At 41.9% G+C, this 20,276-nt stretch overlaps 1 protein-coding gene across 4 annotated transcripts in view; it reads left to right on the forward strand.

Moving 5' to 3' along the window:
• FCHSD2 (FCH and double SH3 domains 2) overlaps nucleotides 1-20,276 on the forward strand; it is a 248,452-nt gene that overhangs the window by 52,254 nt on the left and 175,922 nt on the right. For all 4 annotated transcript variants that reach the window (XM_055142000.1, XM_055142001.1, XM_055142002.1 and 1 more), the window contains exon 3: nucleotides 391-436. In XM_055142000.1, coding sequence (XP_054997975.1) covers nucleotides 391-436 — 46 coding nt within the window. The remainder of the gene's footprint in view (nucleotides 1-390; nucleotides 437-20,276) is intronic.

A 20,276-nucleotide genomic window follows, 5' to 3' on the forward strand; every position in this document is an offset into this window, starting at 1 on the left:
CATGCAGTTTTGGTGCCCACGATGTATAATCATTCTAAAAACAGTAGCTGAAACTTATGTAGCTCTTACCATTGGCTAGGCAATATATTAAACACTTTATATTTCTAATTCAGTAAACTTTTACTGCCCCTGTTTTCCCAGAGAGGAAACTGAACCATGGAGAAACCAGATGACTTGATGAAGGTCATATTGTTAGTGTGGGAGTCTAGGATTTGAGTGTAGGCCATCTGCCTTCAGAGTCTATCGTGTTAACAGTAGGTAGTCCTGGGCACTAATGAATGAAATAGTATCTCTTCCCTCAGCACAGTTTATCAGTATTTGGAGGTTTGTTGCTATGTTGACATAGAATTATTGTGATACTTTTTTAATGAAATTTTATTTGTGTTTTAGGACATTCAGTCAGAAGAAGGCTGCTATTGAAAGAGAATATGCACAGGTAAGCTTGAAAATGGAGGTCCCCCACTCGCAGTGTACTTCAGTATGTGTTTTTTTTTTTTTCCTGTGTGTGTGTGTGTATGTGTGTGGGCATGCACTTTTAAGGGATGGGCCCCACTGAGCTACATCCCCAGCCCCTATATGTTCTCTGTAACCAGATATGATTATTGGAGAGAATCCTTTGCATTCCTGCCACGCTCCTTTTCTTATTTTCATCATCTGACTTTGGTCTCCCTTTAACTCCATTTCAGTCTTCAGATGAGGAGATTGTATTGCTCCTTACCACATAGAAGTTAGAGAACCTGATGGTTGAAGACAGTAATCACAATATTTATTAGAAATAAATTCAAATAGTAAAGAGTACATTTTACAAATATATGTAGTCAGTCTCCCTCATATGTCATATTTTGTGCAGGTTTATGAAAGTTTATTTTTGTTCAATCAGACATTTATTTCTCATTTATTCTTTGTTGATAGAGAATAGTATACTTTCATTGAGTCGCATAAAGCAATTTCTGGGGGAAATTTAAGCATTTCCTTCTTTTGTTTTATTTGCTCTCAGATAGAAAAATGTGCCAAGAAAAGGTTAGTGTTGATGAATCATTTTGTTGATATGTAAGAAATAATAGCTATTCATATACAAAAAGTTTAATTTAATTTGGAATTTTTTGCCTTACAAGCAATTACTTTCTATGTAGAGTAGAATCTAAAATTGATTTCAGGAATCTCAGGCCGGGGCCGATACCGGCTCGTGCTCCGCCGAGATTCAACCCGGGTGGCCATGCTTTTGCACGGCTGCTTTGCTGCTGAACGACCAAGATCCAGAAGCCAGCTCGACTACTTCTGGTCCCAGCAAGTGCTTGCAGCCATGTCTCCAGACTGTGAACTAAGCCTTTGCCCCATGCTGCCCCAGGAAGGGAAATAATGCAATTTCCAACATAACTCTCCCTGGACTTAATTACTAAAATACAGAAATCCTAAACCGCGCGGCTGCTACTGCGGCTGCACGACTTCCCGTCTCTTCATTCTCATCAATGGAAAACTAATTATCAAATACTTCCTTGTCAATAGGGCCATATTTTGGGGGGGATAAACTCCAACAACAATAGTGAGTTGTGTGTTGAAACTCTAACAACAATAGTGAGTTTTGTGTTGAAATATGGAATGTAATCAAGGTAAAGAGAAAATGAAGTGAAATTTATCAGTTATGCAGGTGGGGGCGGGGGGGTGCGGGGTGGGGGTTGGGAGGTATACTGGGATTTTTTGGTGGTGGAATATGGGCACTGGTGAAAGGACGGGTGTTTGAGCATTGTATAACTGAGACATAAGCCAGAGAACTTTGTAACTTTCCACATGGTGATTCAATAAAATAAATAATAAATAAATAAAATTGATTTCATCTCCCAAAATTAAAGGAGAGGAGGTATTTGTAACTAAAATTTAAAATATAGGCAATCCAGAGCCAGAGAGCAATCTCACAGCAGGAGGATGCTTGCCTTTCGTGCAGCTGACCTGATTTGGAACTTCGACACCCTGTAAGGTCCCCTGAGCACCATCAGGAGTGATTTTGATTGCAGAGCCAGGAGTAACCCCTAGCATCCCCCCCTAATAATAAACTGTAGGAGAACCTTAGAAGGAAAATTTGACAGCTAGGAAATGTTGTACCAAGAAATGATCACCAAGATTGCTGCAGCTGTCTGTGTTTGTATCATAAGGAACAAAATGAGGCGTGATTGTTTTTATGCTTTGTTAGGTGTTGATTTTAGTTTTATTCCAGTTTCATTGTAGTTAACCAGGTGGCTTCCAGTACTTTGTTTGATAGCATCAAGGATGTTGCTGTCTTCCTTTAGTAGGTAGACTGATAACTTTATTAATTCAGCCATTAGTTGGGGAGTGCTTATGATGCTTCAGGTGCTTTATAGCATGAATAGCTTGAATTTTAATATTACTGCCGAGGCTCCTCTGTAAATATAATAAATATAAGTATTGATGGCTAATCTTTACTGAATCCTTGTGTCAGGCACTTTATTGATCATTTTACGTGTGTCATCTAGTTTGAACTCTTCAACAATCCTGTTAAATACAAAGTTATTGTGGCCTTTACAGATTCAGTCCTTTTATGGATCTGTTTCTGTTGATTTTTTTTTTTCTTTTTGGATCACACCTGGCAGTGCACAAGGGTTACTCCTGGCTTTGCACTCAGGAATCACCCCTGGCGGTGCTCAGGGGACCATATGGGATGCTGGGAATCGAACTCAGTTTGGCTGCGTGCAAGGCAAATGCCCTACCCGCTGTGCAGTCCCCTGTTGAAATAATTTATGGGCTGGGGTGGGGTGGTAGCTCCAAAGGATAGAGTGTGTGTTGCTCGTGGGAGTCCTGGGTTTTACCCGAAGGAGCATATGGTGCTCCCAGCACTGCCATGATTGGCCCCTGAGCACCACCAGTGTGGGCTCTCCCCACCCCCTGCCTCTGAAACACCCACACGATTTGCTCTTAAAATTTAATACAAAGTGGACATTTTTATGGGGTTGTCTTCTATAACATAATTTAAGATTTTAATAAATGGGTTGACTGCCCTCTTTCCCGCCCCCTATTTTGCTGTTGCTTTGTGGTGACGGGGGTGGATGTGCTTGGCTGTGGTACTTGCCAGGGTTCAGCCTTTTCTTGTGGCGCTTTGCTTCTATAGGTGCTTGCTAGAACTTGCTCTCCTGTAGGTGTGGTGCCCACCCAGGGGTCACACACCTGGCTCACACAGTTTCAGTTGGGGTGTGTGCATACCTGGGTGGAGGTCACAGCACTTTGGCCCTGGGGGGCCCCCACAGCGGTGTTGGGCTGTGCTTGTGCCAGGGGTCAGCACCAAGAACCCCACCCTGGCATCCTGCTCTCAAGGCAAGGGCTGTTTGCCACTGAACCACCCATGGGCACCCCAGAATTGATTTTAAAGAGATGCACACTTTCTTTTGTGTGGTTATAACAGAAGGATAAGATGATTTTTTGGAGAAGGTTATGGAAATAAAATAGATATGTTCCTTCTACCTTGGAGAGATGATTATTATTATTATTTCAGATAATTTAGGTTTTTTTTCCCAATGCACATGTGTATAATTTAAATACATTGAGTGAATCTATTTAAAATTCATAGTTTAAAAAATTTCAGTGTGTCCCTTTTATAGTCATCAATATTTTATGAGCTTTTCCCCCCTATATTGTCACTGAAATAATAGATATACCTTGAAATAATTTTTGGGATAATAACATTTAATTAGATTTGTTTGTTTTTGGACCACGCCCAGCAGTACTCAGGGGTTGCTCCTGACTCTGTGCTGGGGATCCCTCCTGGTGTTGGTCTGTGGACCATATGGGATGCCAGGGATAGACCCAGGCCTGCCATGTGCAAGGCAAACACACTGTCCACTATACTTTGGCTCCAGCCCCAATTTAGTTTCACTTTTTGCTTTTTGGGTGCTGGGGAATGAACGCAGAGTCTCATGTAAAGCTCTACTGCTGTGCTCCATCTCTGGCCCTAACTACAGTTAGTTTTGTCAGTACTGTCTTTTTTTTTTTTTTTACCATCCCCTTCCTGGTACTATCTTTTAACTGATATAGAATAATAAGCTTCCGTTTAAAATTTTTTTATATAAATAATATTGATAGGCTGGAGTGATAGCACAGTGGTTGGGCTTTCGCCTTTCATGCGGCCAACCTGTTTTCGATTCCTCCGCCCCTCTCGGAGAGCCCGGCAAGCTACTGAGAGTATGGAGCCCACACGGCAGAGCCTGGCAAGCTACCCGTGCATATTGGATATGCCAAAAACAGTAACAGTAAGTCTCTCAATGAGAGACGTTACTGGTGCCCGCTCGAACAAATCAAATAATATTGTTAAATTACTTTGCATTCAGCTCTAATTTTTCCTTGTACCAGTTCCTATAGCTTAAAAATTTTCTGGTTCAGAATGTTTGTACATTTTAAAGATTTTGGTAATAATACTTAATATGCAGCAAAAAAATAATTCTGTTTCTTAATCAGTATAGGACAGTGTTTATTTTTGTGTTTTGCTACTATGAGGAGATTTCATTAAAATTGGGGGAAGGGGGTCCCTTTTAGGAGAACTTTGGTATTGTATTTTACTAAAACTCCCAATTAAATGGCTTAAAGCACATTATGAAACTTGCTTTATTATTTACTTAAATATTTTGGAAGAGTGCTTCTAGAATTAATTAGAAGTATTAAAAATTTCATCCATCCCTTGGCTATATTTGGAAAGTAAAATATCAGTGTAATAAGCTGGTTAAGGGTTCTTTGAAACATCTTTATTTCGAGTCTGACTTTTCTAAATATCTTTTTGATTCACAGCCTTTCATTTACTTGCTTTTCTACTGCATTACTTCTGTACTAAGTATCTTAGCAATGAGGCATTTCTTAACAGTACCCTACTATGGCTTCCAGAATTTTTCTCCTTTGTTAACACCTTCTTCCAAGTTTTCTTGCAGGAGGTTGCTTGATCTCAGAAGTGTCAACAGAAGGTTTTTAAGCAGTCAGATGGTCCTTAAATGTTTGTTGTTGGAAAAATGGAAGGATTGGATCCTTAAGCCAACTGAATAAACTACCAGTTTCTCATGTATGCTGACAGCAGTTGTGCAATGTTGTCAGTGATTAGATGGTCCTGCTTTGAGGATTTAAAATCTTGAAGAAATGTGTCTTGTTAATAGCTAGGTCTCCCTCCTATCCCTCTGTCCTTACTTGCCCTGTCTAGATATTTCATTGTTAAAGAAAAGTTAGAAGAGGACCTTAGCGTAAAGATACTTGTAATGGTGTCTTCTTCTTATATGTCTACAAAAGAAGGAAGAATATGCTGCAAAACAGACCTCTTTGTATCACTATTACACATATCATAAATAATGTTATATCCTTTTGGCCTGTGTGTGGGGTGTGTGTGTGTGTGTATGTGTGTGTAGGGGCTAGATTTCTGGTTGCTTCTTATGTACTCACGAGACTGTAGCCACCGAGGACACATTATTCAGTTATAGGCAGGAAATGAGGCACCAATTCAATGGAAGGAATTTTTCAGGCATAAATACATCATATTAATGATATTGGGACAATTGCTTCTTATCTTTTTTCCCCTTCATTTTTCCAAAATGAACAGACTGAAGGCTGTTCATGCCTCTCCTCCCAGGCCAGATTCTAGAGGCCAAATTCCCTGATGGATAGGAAAATGCTTTTCTCTCTGTATTCGTGTATAAGGCAGACTTTACTGTTGTTGGTTTTATTTTTTTAATCTTTATTTTATTTTGCTACCGGACTGGAGCCATAGCACAGTGGGTAGGGCGTTTGCCTTGCACGTGGCCAACCCGGGTTCGATTCCCCTGCCCCTCTCGGAGAGCCCAGCAAGCTACCGAGAGTATCCTGTCTGCATGGCAGAGCTCGGCAAGCTCCCCATGGTGTATTCAACATGCCAAAAACAGTAACAAGTCTCACAATAGTCTCGTTCCTGGTGCCCGCTCGAGCAAATCGATGAACAGCTGGACGACAGTGCTACAGTGCTACTGGTATATGGACCACACCCATACATGGGTGTGTGTTGGGTATATGGGGAGGAGTCAAGCAGTGCTGAAGATCGACTCCAGACTTTGTATGTGCCAGGAATGTACGTTCTTGCTTGGGCAGGCTCGGAGCCCTATGTGATGCTGGGGATCGAACCCAGGTCACCCACATATGGAAGGCAAGCGCCCTGTCCAGTGTACAGGCTCCATCCCTGTAATGTGTTGTTTTTAGGCGACTGTGAAAAGAAAGAGAATAATGTTGCAGAATCTTATTTATTCTTGAAGAAATTTGTACTCTGAAATTTTCCCAGTTGTTGTACTTTCAGTTTCCTACAAGAATATTAATGTTTTGTTTTGTTTCTTTTTTCTTTTTGGGTCACACCCGCTGATGCTCAGGGGTTACTCCTGGCTCTGCACTCCGGAATTACCTCTGGCAGTGCTCAGGGGACCATATGGGATGCTGGGAATCGAACCCGGGTCGGCCGCGTGCAAGGCAAACGCCCTACCCGCTGTGCTATCGCTCCAGCCCCCAAGAATATTAATGTTTTAAAAGCAAATTTTTTGAATTTATGGTTGATTTTTTTCAGAAGTCATAGATGTGTTGCTTACCTATTTTTACAAAGGAAATATGTGTATCTCTTAAAACACAGGAGCCACATAAGGATCCCTATACCAGCCTTAGGTGTCAGAGTAAAATCCAGTCTGGCCGCCTGCAGTTCCTTTGCTGCCGAGGTGTTGGTGAAATCATTTGCAGGACTCTGCAGGCTGAAATGGCTCTGCACTCGGGAGTCATACACTTCCTGTAGTTTTTGGCAGAACGCTGCTAGTGAAGGAAGGATACAAAAGGTTACTGTGGCTGGAGAGAAAGCAGGAAAAGATTGTGGACTTTAAGGGCGGCTCCTTGCCTGAGGACAAACTCAGAGCAAACATGACACCCTGCCAAGTGGCCGAATGGCCGGTGGTGTCAGACTGTCGCACCTACAGTTTTTGCTATTTTTATTCTTTTAAGAAACGCATTTATGAAGAGTTAGACATATTACCTAATAAGTTAGTGTTAAGTTTATGGGCTGGGTTATATTTTGGTGAATTTCGTCAGCAGGGAAGCTTTTAAATGTAACTTAATTTAGCTATGAGCAGTTAGCTTTTTATGGCCATTGCCATTAAGGAAGCATTTGTAAGGTTGTTTGAAATGGAGACAGAATACTCAGAGCTTTCTCCTCTGCTAATCTTGTTCAGTATAGCAGCAAGAACTGTTGCCTTGGATATCTATCAAGGCAAAATTGAATTGTTTTCTGTGTTCATGTCCATACTTTAAAAAATCTTTTTGAGTTTTTAGCTTGCAGAGATGCTTAGCAATATATTTGGGGGAAGCTACTCTTTTCTCCCCTGGAAATAACTTTCTAGAGTTTTATTTTAAAGTTTCAACAATTTTATTAAAAGAAGAAATGATAGCTGTGAGTAAATGTCAGAAAATTGAGGCACATGATTTTCCTGGTAAAGTGTTGCCCCCGCCCCCTTCTTAGCAGACTTGAGTGGGTGAAATTCATGGTTTATTCTGCTGCCATTCTCTCCCTCCTTTCCTTTGTTTAGAGAGGCAAATCCAAACTATGGTTTTGAACTTTTTTGCATGTTAATGTTCACAGGACAGGGTTGCACATCTTCTTTTTCTGTTCTTTGCCTGATGCTCTTACTCGTTAGAATTTGAGTTCCCTGCTTCAACTGGTGATTCAAACCAGTGCTTTAAAATTAAAAAAAAAAAAAAGAAAGAAAGAAAGAAAAAGAAATTCCTCTGTTTGCTCTACATTCATTAGCTTCAGTTTTTGTCCAAGATTTTTTAAGTTTCTCTATATTGTAGACTAAACAACTTATATTGAGATGTTTTGCAGTGGGTACCGATATAAACACTTTGCTTGTCTCCCCAGTATACCTGGGGACAATCACTGTTATCTTCGTTTTATAGATGTGTAAGTAAAGTAAATTCACTTTCTCAGAATCATCCACTCTTTGACCTCCAGGTAATCTTGTCGTAGGACAGGGAATATGTTTTAGCGGAATGCACACGTTGAGTGTGTGCAGTCCTGGTGACAGTCCCTGGCATCCCCTCTCCTCTGCCCCCGCCATACCACACAAGAAATAGCTAGTGCTGGGCACATTTTGAAAAAGACATTGGAAAATGAAGGACATTCATACGTAGTAAAAAGATGACCATTGCTTGTGGTGGGACCAGAAATCATGCTGTTTGGGAAAATTATTGAAGGAACAGGAGATTTTCTTTTTTCTTTTTGGAAGGGGAAGGGACCCGTACCCAGTAGTGCTCAGGGATCACTCCTGTTAGTCTCGGGGGACCTTATAGGATGCTGGAGATCAAACTGGGGTCAGCAGGAAGCTTGCGAGGCACCCTACCCACTATACTACAAATTTGGCCTCTTGAAGTAACAATAGATATTCAGTATCTGGCAGTATAGAGTCCTGTGTACGTATGTGAATTGAGTCCAGTTTCTTGTAACTCTGAAGTATAAAATTAGGACCAAGGGGTGGAGTGATCAGGATGACAAAAGATGATCTTGAGTTAGAGCAGATGTAGAATGGAAGGGTCTGTGTCCTCTCCAAATATTGAAATAAAATAATGGAGCAATTTTTTTTGTTTGCTTTTTTTTCTGGTCAAACCCAGATCTGCAAGGGCTTCCTCTTGACTGTGTTCTGGGATCATTCTGTAGGTGCTCAGGGGACTTACTATATAGGTGCGTGAGATCAAATCTAGGTTGGCTGGACATGAAAGGCAAACAGTGCCTTACCCATTGTATTATCTCTCCGGCCCCTGGTTCAGCTTTTATTTATTTACTTTTTTCCTTTTTGGGTCACACCCAGCGATGCTCAGGGGTTACTCCTGGCTCTGCCCTCAGGAATTACTCCTGGTGGTACTCAAGGGACCATATGGGATGCCAGGGATCAAGCCCAGCTCAGCTGTGTGCAAGGCAATGCCCTTCCCTCTGTTCCATCGCTCTGGCCCCTGGACCAGCTTTTATATATTTTTAAAAGTTTTGTTTAACAGCCCTCACTGCTTAAAGCATTGTCTGAAATATCAGGCTTGTGAGGAGTTTTTTGCTCTCTTATAAAGGGTCAGCTTGCTGCCTCCAGTTGAGTTATTCTAGGTTTTATTTCTGAATCAAACAGATTTCTGAGTTTTTGGACCACATTATTTACACTTCCTGCAGAACTGCCTTCACTAGTAATGCTTAGGTGTTGGTGTGTCTCCATTCATGTAACACTTGATTTAATCTCAGCATGTTAAATGGTCAGTTTTTTTTTTTTTAAATCAGGTACTTAGCTCTTAATTGGCATGAATACTAGGTGTGGGAATGTGAAAAAGATGGAGTGCAATTTGTTCAGGGGATTGGGGCATCAGTTGGGTTAGTGCTGCTATATTATTAGGTAATCCAGGGAGTGAATGGTGTGAGTTGAGGCTGAGGAACTGACAGTTTTGTCATGTAACAGGCTTGTAAGAAAAATCCCTGTGAAGCAGATAGCGTTTACTCACACTCATTAACAGGCTATTTATTTTCTTGAGCCTTGAACGCATTTGTTTACCCAATGCTTTCTTCTTGGGACACTGCTATTTTTTTATTCGTTCCTTTTTATTTATTTTTTATTGAATAAAACATTGAATATTGAAAGCTTTTTGAGATACAAAGCTTTCATGTTTGAGTTTCAGTCATACAATGATCGAACACCCATCCCACCACCAGTGTACATTTTCCACCACCAGTGTCCTAGCATCCCCCCCGCCCTCCCCCCATCCCAGCCCCCTGCTTTCTATGGCAGACAGTTTATCCCATACTCTCTTTCTATTTTTGGGCATTATGGTTTGCAATATAGATACTGAGAGGCTATCACGTTTGGTCCTTTGTCTGCTTTCAAAACATCTCCCATCCCAAATGATCTCTCCAACCATCATTGACTTAGTGATACCTTCTCTATTCCAGCTGCCTTCTCCCCCAGCTCATGAGGCAGGCTTCCAACTATGGAGCAATATTCTTGGACCTTGTGTTTATTGTCCTTGGTGTCAGTCTCATGTTATTTTATATTCCACAAATGGGTACAGTCCATTCTGTGTCCATCCCTCTCTTTCTGACTCATTTCACTTAGCATGATACTCTCCATGTCTATCCATTTATAAGCAAATTTCATGATTTCATCTTTCCTAATAGCTACATAGTAGTATTTCATTGTGTAGATGTACCAAAGTTTCTTTAACCAGTCATCTGTTCTCGGCCACTTGGGTTGTTTCCAGATTCTATTTTGAACAGTGCTGCAATGAATATACAGGTGCAGATGTCATTTTTGCACCCTTGGGATATATTCCCAGAAATGGTATTGCGGGGTCATATGAAAGCTCAATTTTCTAGTTTTTTAAAGAATGCCCATATTGTTTCCCAAAAAGAAACTAGTCGGCATTTCCACCAACAGTGATAGAGAGTCCGTTTCTCCCCACATCCGTGCCAGCACTGGTTGTTCTTGTTCTTTTTGATGTGGGAACACTGCTATTGTTACTTGGTAGCTTTCACTTTTTGCTTTTTGTCTACCTGGAAATTCATTTTGAGAACTGTAGCTTGGTCTATAATCTAACCTTTCATTTGATCCCTATTACATGCATTTTTCACTGATTCCACTTAAAATTTTTGTAGTATAACTCATTCTTAGTTTTTTTGTGGAATGAAACCAAGGCCGTATGCTTTACTCTTTTTTTTTGCTCACACCTGGTGATACACAGGGGTTACTCCTGGCTCATGCACTCAGGAATTACTCCTGGCAGTGCTCAGGGGACCATATGGGATGCTGGGAATCTAACCCGGTCGGCCATGTGCAAGGCAAACGCCCTGCCTGCTGTGCTATTGCTCCAGCCCCTACTTTACTCTTTTTGATTAATACAGTATAGACATATAAAGATAGAATTCTTGCATTAAAACATAGGTTAAGTTTCCCAGTAGGGTAGAATAATATCCTCTCCTCTTCTTTTTCCCCCCCGTCTGTATCTGAACCTCTTCCCAAGTATGTATAATTTGCCATTTTTGAACCTTGATGTTTTGTTACCTTGCTGGAAAGCCCCAGTCATTTTTCAGTTTAAGCCTCTATTTCTTGAAAAATTTCACTTATTATTTCTGCAAAAATTGCTTCCTTAGTATTCTTTTCATTCTCTCTCTCTCTGTCTCTGTCTCTGTCTCTGTCTCTCTCTCTCTCTCTCTCTCTCTCTCTCTCTCTCTCTCTCTCTCGGCCACACTTGGCTGTGCTCAGGGTTTACTCCTGGCTCGGTGCTCAGAGATCATTTCTGGTGAGCTCAGGGACTACATGAGGTGCCAGGAATTGCTCTGCCCCCCATTCTTTTATTTTCAAACTTGTGATAAGTTGAGTATTTTCTGGCTTCATGTCTGTTCATTGCTTTTGAGCATTTAAAAAATCCATTTCTTCCTAGTAGCCACACTATTTATTTCTAGGATTTCTGATTAGTTCTTTTCTAGATATATGTATATATGTCAGCATTATATGTGTAATCACAAATTTTTGCTTAAGTTCTCTGTTTTCATACTTATGCTTTTAAAATGATTATTTTGGTTTTTTTTTTTTTTTTTGAGCTATTTCCAGTGCTACATATCCAGAAACAACAGCTGGATCAGTGCTCAGGAGTGATTGCTGGTGGTGTTAGGGATTGAACCTAATCCTAAATGCAAAGCTTGGAACTGAGTTATCTCTCTGATCCTATATTTATACTTTAATTTATGCTTTCAAAACTAGAAACGATTGTAAAATGTTTTCTCTTTGGGGTAGCCTTGTACTTGCAAGACTGTATCACTGTTGTCCTGTTGTTCATGGATTTACTCGAGTGGGTACCAGTAAGGTCTCTATTTCTCTCAGCCCAGAGATTTTAGCAGCCTCTCCTTACTCATCTTTCCCAGCGATTGGAGGCTCTTTAAGGGTCAGGAGAATGAGGCCTATCATTACTGTATTTGGCATATTGAATACGCCATGGGTAGCTTACCAGGCTCTGGCCATGCAGGCGGGATACTCTGAGTAGCTTGCTGGGCTTTCCGAGAGGTATGTATATACTGTCATCAATGATTTGCTCGAGTGGGCCCAGTAATGTCCCCATTCATCTTAGCCCTGAGATTTTAACGGCCTCTCTTTACTCATCCTTCCCAACGGTGCCACATTAGAGGCTCTTCAGGGTCAGGGGAAGGAGACACATCATTGTTACTGTATTTGACATATGAATACGCCACGGGGAGCTTGCCAGGCTCTCCGTGCGGGCAGTCAACTCTCAGTAGCTTGCCAGGTTCTCCAAAAGGGAGAACTAGGCTATCAGATGTCACTATCAGATACTTGTAAGACTGTCCTATATAAATGATTTACTCGGAAGCAGTGTTTTCCCCCGCCAAATGCTAGCTGTGTAAAAACTGATGAAGCATTAAATGAAAAGAAAAAGATCTAAAGGGGGCCAGGAAGATAGCTCAAAGAACTGAGCCTGCATCTTGCATGTGGAGACCCTGAATTAGATCCCTGGGCCTGAGCTCCAGCAGGGGACTCATACAGTCCAGCCGTGTGTGGGTGGAGTGGCTGAAGGCCCCCGAACACTGCTGCCAAGGCCCCACAAATGACAGGAGTCTGATGTTTCAGTTGGACTTTTGTGTTTTCATGATAACTTGTTAAATTAAATCAGTTCCCTGATTTGGGGGCCACCTGGTGGTGCTTAGGGAATATTCCTTGCTCTGTACCAGGGTTTACACCTTGGGGTTGGGGCTCATACATGGCGTGGGGCTCCCCTTCCTGGTGGTGCTTGGGGGACCATGCAGTGCTGGGGATTGAATGTGAGCCCCTGCAGTGCAAGCACACATTCAGCCCATTGAACCATCTCTGGCCCCTAGGTTATTTTATATTTTTAAAGGAAATTATATTTTAATTTTCTCTCTTTAAAAAAAAAATTTTAGTAGTAAATCACTGTGGGGTACAGTTACAAACTTATGAACTTTCATGTTTGTATTTGGTTTACATCCCTCCACCAGTGCCCATTCTCTTCCATCAATGTTCCCAGTATCCCTCCCACCGCCATCACCCCATCCCCCACCACCCCACCCTGCCTCCCTTTTGTTCTCTCAATCATCCTATTGGATGTTGTAGTTTGCAATAGAGGTATTGAGTGGCCATCATGTTCGGTCTATAGTCTACTTTTGGTACGCAGCAACCTGACATTCTGTACTAGCTGTTCCCTTCTCTGTCTCAGCTGCCTTTTCCCCCAGCATGTGAGGCCAGTTTCCAAGCTGTGGGGCAGACCTCCGGGTTCTTATCTTGAGTATCCCTAGCACACTTAGGTTGACAATCCTTTTGACTCTCTTCTCTCTGATTTAAGTACACAGTTCAGTGATATTAAGTGCATTTATATTGTTGTTAAGTCCTTACTGCCGTCCATCCCTTGGAATTGCTTCTAGTAGAGCAGAAGTTCTATGCCTACTTTGCAACTAATTCCCCATTCTCCTTCTGTGACTAACATTTTCTCTTTTGGATACTGTGTTTTGATGCACAAAATTTAAAAATATTATGAAGCCCAATTTGTCTATTTTTGAATGGGGGGGACCTATACTTTTAATGTCATATCCAAGAATTCATTGTAAAACTTTCAGGCTGTTTTCTTGTAGTTTTGTTGTTTTAGATCATACATTTAGAACCTAGATCCCTTTTTAGTTTACTCTTGTATTTGGTTTTAAGTAATTTAATTTCTTTGCATATAAATATCCAGTTTCTCTGGCATCATTTGTGGAAAAAAACAATCTTCTCCTGACTGAATGGTCTCGATACTCTTGTCAGAAGGCATGTAGGCCCCATATGTGAAGGAGGCTTCTGCTCTCGGCGCTGGTCCACCGGTTTATATGTCTATCTTTATGCCAACACCACATCATTTTCATCTCTGCGGCTTTGGAATAAGTTTAGAAATCAAGAATTGAGTTCTCTAGTTTTGCTTGTTCTTTTTTTTTTTTTTTTTTTGCTTTTTGGGTCACATCTGGGGATGCACAGGGGTTACTCCTGGCTCTGCACTCAGGAATTACCCCTGGCGGTGCTCAGGGGACCATATGGGATGCTGGGAATCGAACCCGGGTCGGCCACGTGTAAGGCAAACGCCCTACCCGCTGTGCTATTGCTCCAGCCCCAGTTTTGCTTGTTCTTTTAAAGATTGTTTTGGCAATTTGAAGAACCTTGAGTTTCCCTTAACTTTTTTACTTTTTGGGCCACACTCAGTGATGCTCAGAGCTTATTTCTGGCTCTGCGCTCAGGGGACCGTATGGGGTGCTGGGTATATAGAACCTAACCCAGGCTGCATGCAAGACAGGTGCCTTACCTACTGTACTATTTCTCTGGCCCCAGAATTTCCATTAAATTTAAAGATGACTTTTCCTGTCTTTGAAAATAATTGTGCTTGGTGGGCCAGAGAGAGGCCTCAGTGGCCGGAGCACATGTTTTGTAGGCAGGAGACCCAGATTTGGTTCCCAGCACTGCTGGGAGTGACTCCCTTTACCATAACTTGTGCCCTTGAGCACTGCCAGCTGTGAGCCAAGCTCCATCCCCTCCTCCAAAGTTCTGGGCTGAGCACTGCCAGGTAGAGGCCTGGGGGCCGCTCAGAGCACACTGGGGTGTCTCCTGGAGCTGTGTGGCCCTGGAGGTGTCACATGGCCAGGATAAGCAGCTTGCTTACCTGTCTGACCCAGAGTAGCCCTGTACCCCTTGAGCATACTGGAAGCCCTCCTTCCCCTCTCCCCCCAAAAAAAACAAAGAAGTGTCTGAGGACAGGGCTGTGGCTCAGTGGGGAAGAGCACATGCTGGAGCCCAGAGTTAGTCTTGGCAGTGCCCGTCCTGAGCCTTGTACTGCGCGTCCTGGACACAGAATCTTCAGACCTGTGGTGTGGAGTGGCCCAGGCACTGCTTAGAGGAACATCAATTAAAATTTTAAGAAAGATTTAAGAAAGAGGCCGGAGAAATAGTACAGTGGGTAAAGCTCTTGCCTTCTTCACCTCTGACCCAGGGTTCGATCCCTGGTATCCCACATGGTCCTCTGAGCACCGCCAGGAGTTATCCTGAGTAACCCTGAGCATCACTGGGTGTGGCTCCAAAATAAAAAAAAAAGCCATTGTCTTTATGATAGGGGTAACAGTCTGTAGTAGTAGGCTGGATAATTCACTGTATCGCTGTCATCTCGTTGCTCATCGATTTTCTTGAGCAGGCACCAATAACGTCTCCATTGTGAGACTTGTTACTATTTTTGGCATATCAAATACGCCACGGGTAGCTTGCAGGTTTTGCTGTGCGGGCGGGATACTTTTGGTAGCTTGCCGGGCTCTCTGAGATGGACGGACGAATCGAACCCGGGTCGGCCTCGTGCAAGGCAAACATCCTACCCGTTGTGCTATCGCTCCAGACCTGGATAATAATTTAACATTAAAAATGTTTAAAAATAATTTTCCTATGGCCATGTTCTATATTTCCTTTAATTTATGTTTTTAATTGCTTTCAGCAGTATTTTGTAGTTTTCACTGTACACTCTAGTCTTTCACTTCTCTTGGTTAATTTCTAAATATTCTTTTGGAGACATTGTAAATGGAATTTATTTTTAAGTTTCTTTTTAGATTCTTTATTTTAATGTGAAGTGTGCTTGATTTTTATATATTGACTTTGTATTTTGCAGTTTTGCTGAATTTATTTAATCAGAGTTGTTTTAGATGTGTTAGGAATTTTTACACATATAACATATACAGATACTTTAAATCCTTCCTTTCTGGTTTAAATGTTTTTTTGTTTCTTTTCCTTGTCATTGTGGTAAGAGAAGATACATTGTAGAAATTTGTCTTTTAAATTACTGAGATTTAATTTATAGAGTAACACATGCCTTTGACTATTTTGGGAAGTGTTTCTTGTGCTTTGAGAAAAATACGTGATCTTTTGTTTCAGAGTAGCATGCTCTGTGTGTTGGATCCATTCATTTTAGACCTAAATCTTTCAGTAGGTGTCTGCTTCCCTGCTTACTCTTTTATTGGGCTGGGGACTTGTCAGCCGTGCTCAGGGCTGACTCCTAATTCTGGTCTCAGGATCACTCCTGACAGGGCTCAGGGGACCATAAGGCGTGCCGGGATTGAATTCAGGTCAGGCACAAGTAAGCACCTTACCTGCCATTGTTTCTCTAGCTCTTAACTGCTTGTTCTTATCTGGTCGTGTATGGAATATTGATGTCTCCAACTATTATTATAGAACTCTGATTCATTCAGTACTGTCTTGTGTGGCGGGGGTGGGGCGGGGTTGGGGGGCTGGGCCACACCCATGGGTGTTCAGGGTTTACTCCTGGCTTTGTGTTCAGGGATCACTCCGAGCTACTCTGGGTATTAAGAGGTGAGGGATAAAACCAGGCTCAACCACAGAGGAGACAAGTGCCTTAACCCCTCTATTATGTCTCTGGCACCACAGTTCTGTCATTTTTTTGCTTCATATGTTTTGTTGGTATGCCAGTGATGAGAGTGCAAATCTCATCACTCTCTTGAAATTGACTATATAATATCCTTCTTTGTTTCATAGTTAAAAACTTTTTTTTAAAATTTAAGGTCTGTTATGTCTCATAATAGTTGCCTCGGCTCCCTTTTGGTTATTTTAAAATTTATATTAATTTTTTTAATTGAATCACTGTGAGATAGTTACAGACTTTCATGTTTGCGTTTCATTCACAAAATGATTGAAGACTCATCCCTCCACCAGTATACATTTTCTACCGCAAGTGTCCCCAGTATCCCTCCACCCCAACATTCACCCCTTGGTTGGAGGGATTGTGTTTGGTCCTTTATTTACTTTATCTACTTTCAGCACATATCTCCCATCCCAAGTGATCCCTCCAACCATCGTTGGCTTAGTGTAGCCTCAATGCAAGGTCTTGGAATCCATATATTGTGTCCTAGGAACTGTCCCAGACATTTAAGGCATTATTTTGCTATTTCACTTGATCTTTAAAAAATATTTCTAGGTTCCTTCTGCCTTTTCCGGGTAGCTTTAGTATGTATTTCAAGAGCAGATTAAGTATTAAACTGTTCCAGGATTTCATTACCTCATCTGTTGCTGCTGAATTTGAAAGCCTTTAAGTATATTCTAATACCACCATTTTGCTTTACTTTTGTCATTTCACTTCCTGTCCTATTGTACTCCTTTCCACTCATTTTGTATATAGACTAGAATGTGTTAATTTATTGGTGAATGGATTTTTTTGTGGCAATTAATGAATCAATGAAGAATGTAGTTTTAGGTCTAAAAAAAGTAGTCTTTAGGTGAAATTTAACCCATTTGAAGTGTCAAATTTGATGCATTTAGCCAAAGTATCAAAGACAAATGTATCAAAGTAATCATTTTTTATTGAACATGAATCATATAGGATCTACAGGGATAAAGTCATTCTTTTAAAACATCACCACTTTTTAAAAAAATGAATATAAAACCTTGCCAGTTTTAAAGATAAATCTATTATCCTAAAAGTCAGAAATAATCAGTTAGTCTATTTTTTTTTTTTTTTTTGCTTTTTGGGTCACACCCGGCGATGCACAGGGGTCACTCCTGGCTCTGCACTCAGGAATTACCCCTGGTGGTGCTCAGGGGACCATATGGGATGCTGGGAACCAAACCCGGGTCGGCCACATGCAAGGCAAACGCCCTACCTGCTGTGCTATTGCTCCAGCCCCTCAATTAGTCTATTTTCATCCAAGGTTTTTGTATTGTTTTGTTTTGGGACCATACCCAGTGATTACTCCTGGCTCTTTGCTCAGTCAGGGATCCTCATGGCAGGCTCCGAGAACCATAGGATGCCAGGGAATGAACCCATGCAAGGCAAGCACCCTACCTGCTGTACTAATGCTCTGGCTCCAGATTTAATTTTTCTGTGTATTTAAGGCTACACACAGTGTTATTCCTAGCTCAGTGCTCAGGGATCACTTCCAGCAGTGCGCAAAGTACCATGTTGTGCTGGGGATTGAACCTGGAACTCCCGCATACAGAGCATGTACTCTAGCCTTTGGAGTCATCCCCCAGCCCCCACTTTTCAATTTTGGGGGTGAAGGTGAGAGTCTGGGCTACACCTGGCATTGCTGTCACTACTCCTGGCAGTACATGGGGGAGCATAGGTGGTGCCTGGAATCAAACCTGGCTGGCCACATATAGGGCAAGTGCTTTAACCCCTATACTGTCTTTGGTCTCACACTAGTCTTCAGATTCTTACTTTCTTCTGGGCCACATATAGTTGTGCTCATGTGATTCCCCCGTGGCAGTGTTCAGGGTACTATATGTGGTGCCTGGACTCGAAATGGGATTGACTATGTGCCAGGCAAGTGCAACTGCCTTACTGTCTGTAAGCGCTCTCTCTCTCTCTCTCTCTCTCTCTCTCTCTGTGTCTGTCTGTCTCTCTGTCTCTCTCTGTCTCTTTCTGTCTCTCTCTCGCTCGCTCTCTCTCGCTCACTCTGTCTCCTTTCGTTCCCCTCCCTCCCCCCATCTCTGTCTTGTCTCTCTGTCTCCCTTTCTCCTTTCTCTCCTCTCTCTCCCCTCTATTCTCTCTCACTCTCTTTCTCTCTTCTATCTCTCTCTCTCCCTTCTCTCTCTGTTTCTGGTCCCATACTCCAGATTTCAAGCACGTGCGCACACACGCGCACACATATGACTTAGCAGAATTATCATCTGAGTTTTTTCTTTCACTGCAGTCACTGGTGCTCAGTGCTTATTGCTGGCCCTGTGCTCAGGGACTGTTCCTGGCATTGCCCAGGTGAGCATATGAGATGATTGAGCCGAGGATGGCCACATGCAAGGCCAGCACTGTACTATCACCTGTGCTAGCACTCTATGGCCCAATGGTTTTAGTCTTTATGGAATAATGTAAAACCCCATGTGGTTCAAATAATGTATTTTTAGTTGCTTCCACATTGGAATGTGATAAGAGCAAGTGATTTCTTATATTAGGTATTCGGGGTAGATATAAAGATAGATAAAACTTGATTCTTATTTACAGGTTTTATAATCAGGTAAGTAAGGCAAATACCTAAAAGACCTGTAGGAAACAAAAGCAACCTGTTTCCTACTCACAGTAGTATGAACAATATTATAAGCAGTGAGAGAGAACTCCCCACTCCGTGTGATGGTCAGGGGAGAGTGTGGGTGAGGCATTCAGGGCCCGTTATTTTGGAGTGAGTAGTACTGCAGCAGACAGCAAAGGTTCCTTTGTTCTCTCTGACTCAGTTCTTAAACACATGCACGTTTTCCAGTTTTTCTGGATTTTGTAAGTCAGAAATCTTTACCGTTTGCTAAAAATGGGTCTTTGGAGGATGAGAATTTTCTGTAACAACAATAAAGCCTGATGATTAAGGAGATAGTTTGAATTGTAATTTTGCCCCAGTATAAAATGTTAACAACCCTGTACTTTACCAATCTGTAAAAGAAGATTGTTATTGGTTTGTATTCCTTTCTAAATGTGTCCTCTTTCATCGATAGATACTTGAAAGCACAGTGAGTCTAGGGTTGGTACCACACGCCCATGTCTGCCTGCAGAATTAAGATCCCCTTCGGCGGCCAGAGAGACAACTCTGTAGACTGAATGTGTATTTTGCTTGCAAAAGCCTAAGTTCAAAACCCTGCCCTGCCTGGTCTCTTGAGCACTACTGGAGTGGTCTCTGAGTGTCACTGGGTGTGGTCCCCCACCCCCACACTGTTCAGTTATAGAGCTAATAAGAAATTAGAACTATAATGAATACAGGAGTGGGGGAGGTAAAGTGTTGTCAGAGCAGTTTTGTAATCTATTTCCCACTTTTTCAGAAGAGGAGTTGCTTTTTAGATGTTATCATCAAACTAGCAATTCCCCCCCACCCTCTCTTCTTCCCTCCCTCTCTCTCTCCCTTTCTCCATAGCAGTTCTTGGGTCTGTTCCTGGCTCTACTCAAGAATGACCCCTGACTTGGGATACATATGTGGTGCCAGGTAACGGGTCACCATGAAAGTCAGGTACCTCTCTCTTTCTCTCTCTCTCTCTCCCTCCCCGCCCTCTCTCCCCCTCCTTCCCTCTAACCTTTCCTCCCTCCCTCTGGCATCCCCTACCCCTCAATTTTTTAGAGAACATTGACTTAGATTTGAAACAGTTGTCGAATAAGAGGATTTTTTAAAAGTATGGCTGCCAGCTATATAAATAACTTACTTGTTTTAAAAAGTATTTTCTCTGACTTCTTAAAAATGATCAGTCTAGAACAAGTATAGG

The sequence above is a fragment of the Sorex araneus genome, chromosome 6 (genome assembly GCF_027595985.1).
Source record: "Sorex araneus isolate mSorAra2 chromosome 6, mSorAra2.pri, whole genome shotgun sequence".
In the NCBI taxonomy this organism is placed as follows: domain Eukaryota; kingdom Metazoa; phylum Chordata; class Mammalia; order Eulipotyphla; family Soricidae; genus Sorex; species Sorex araneus.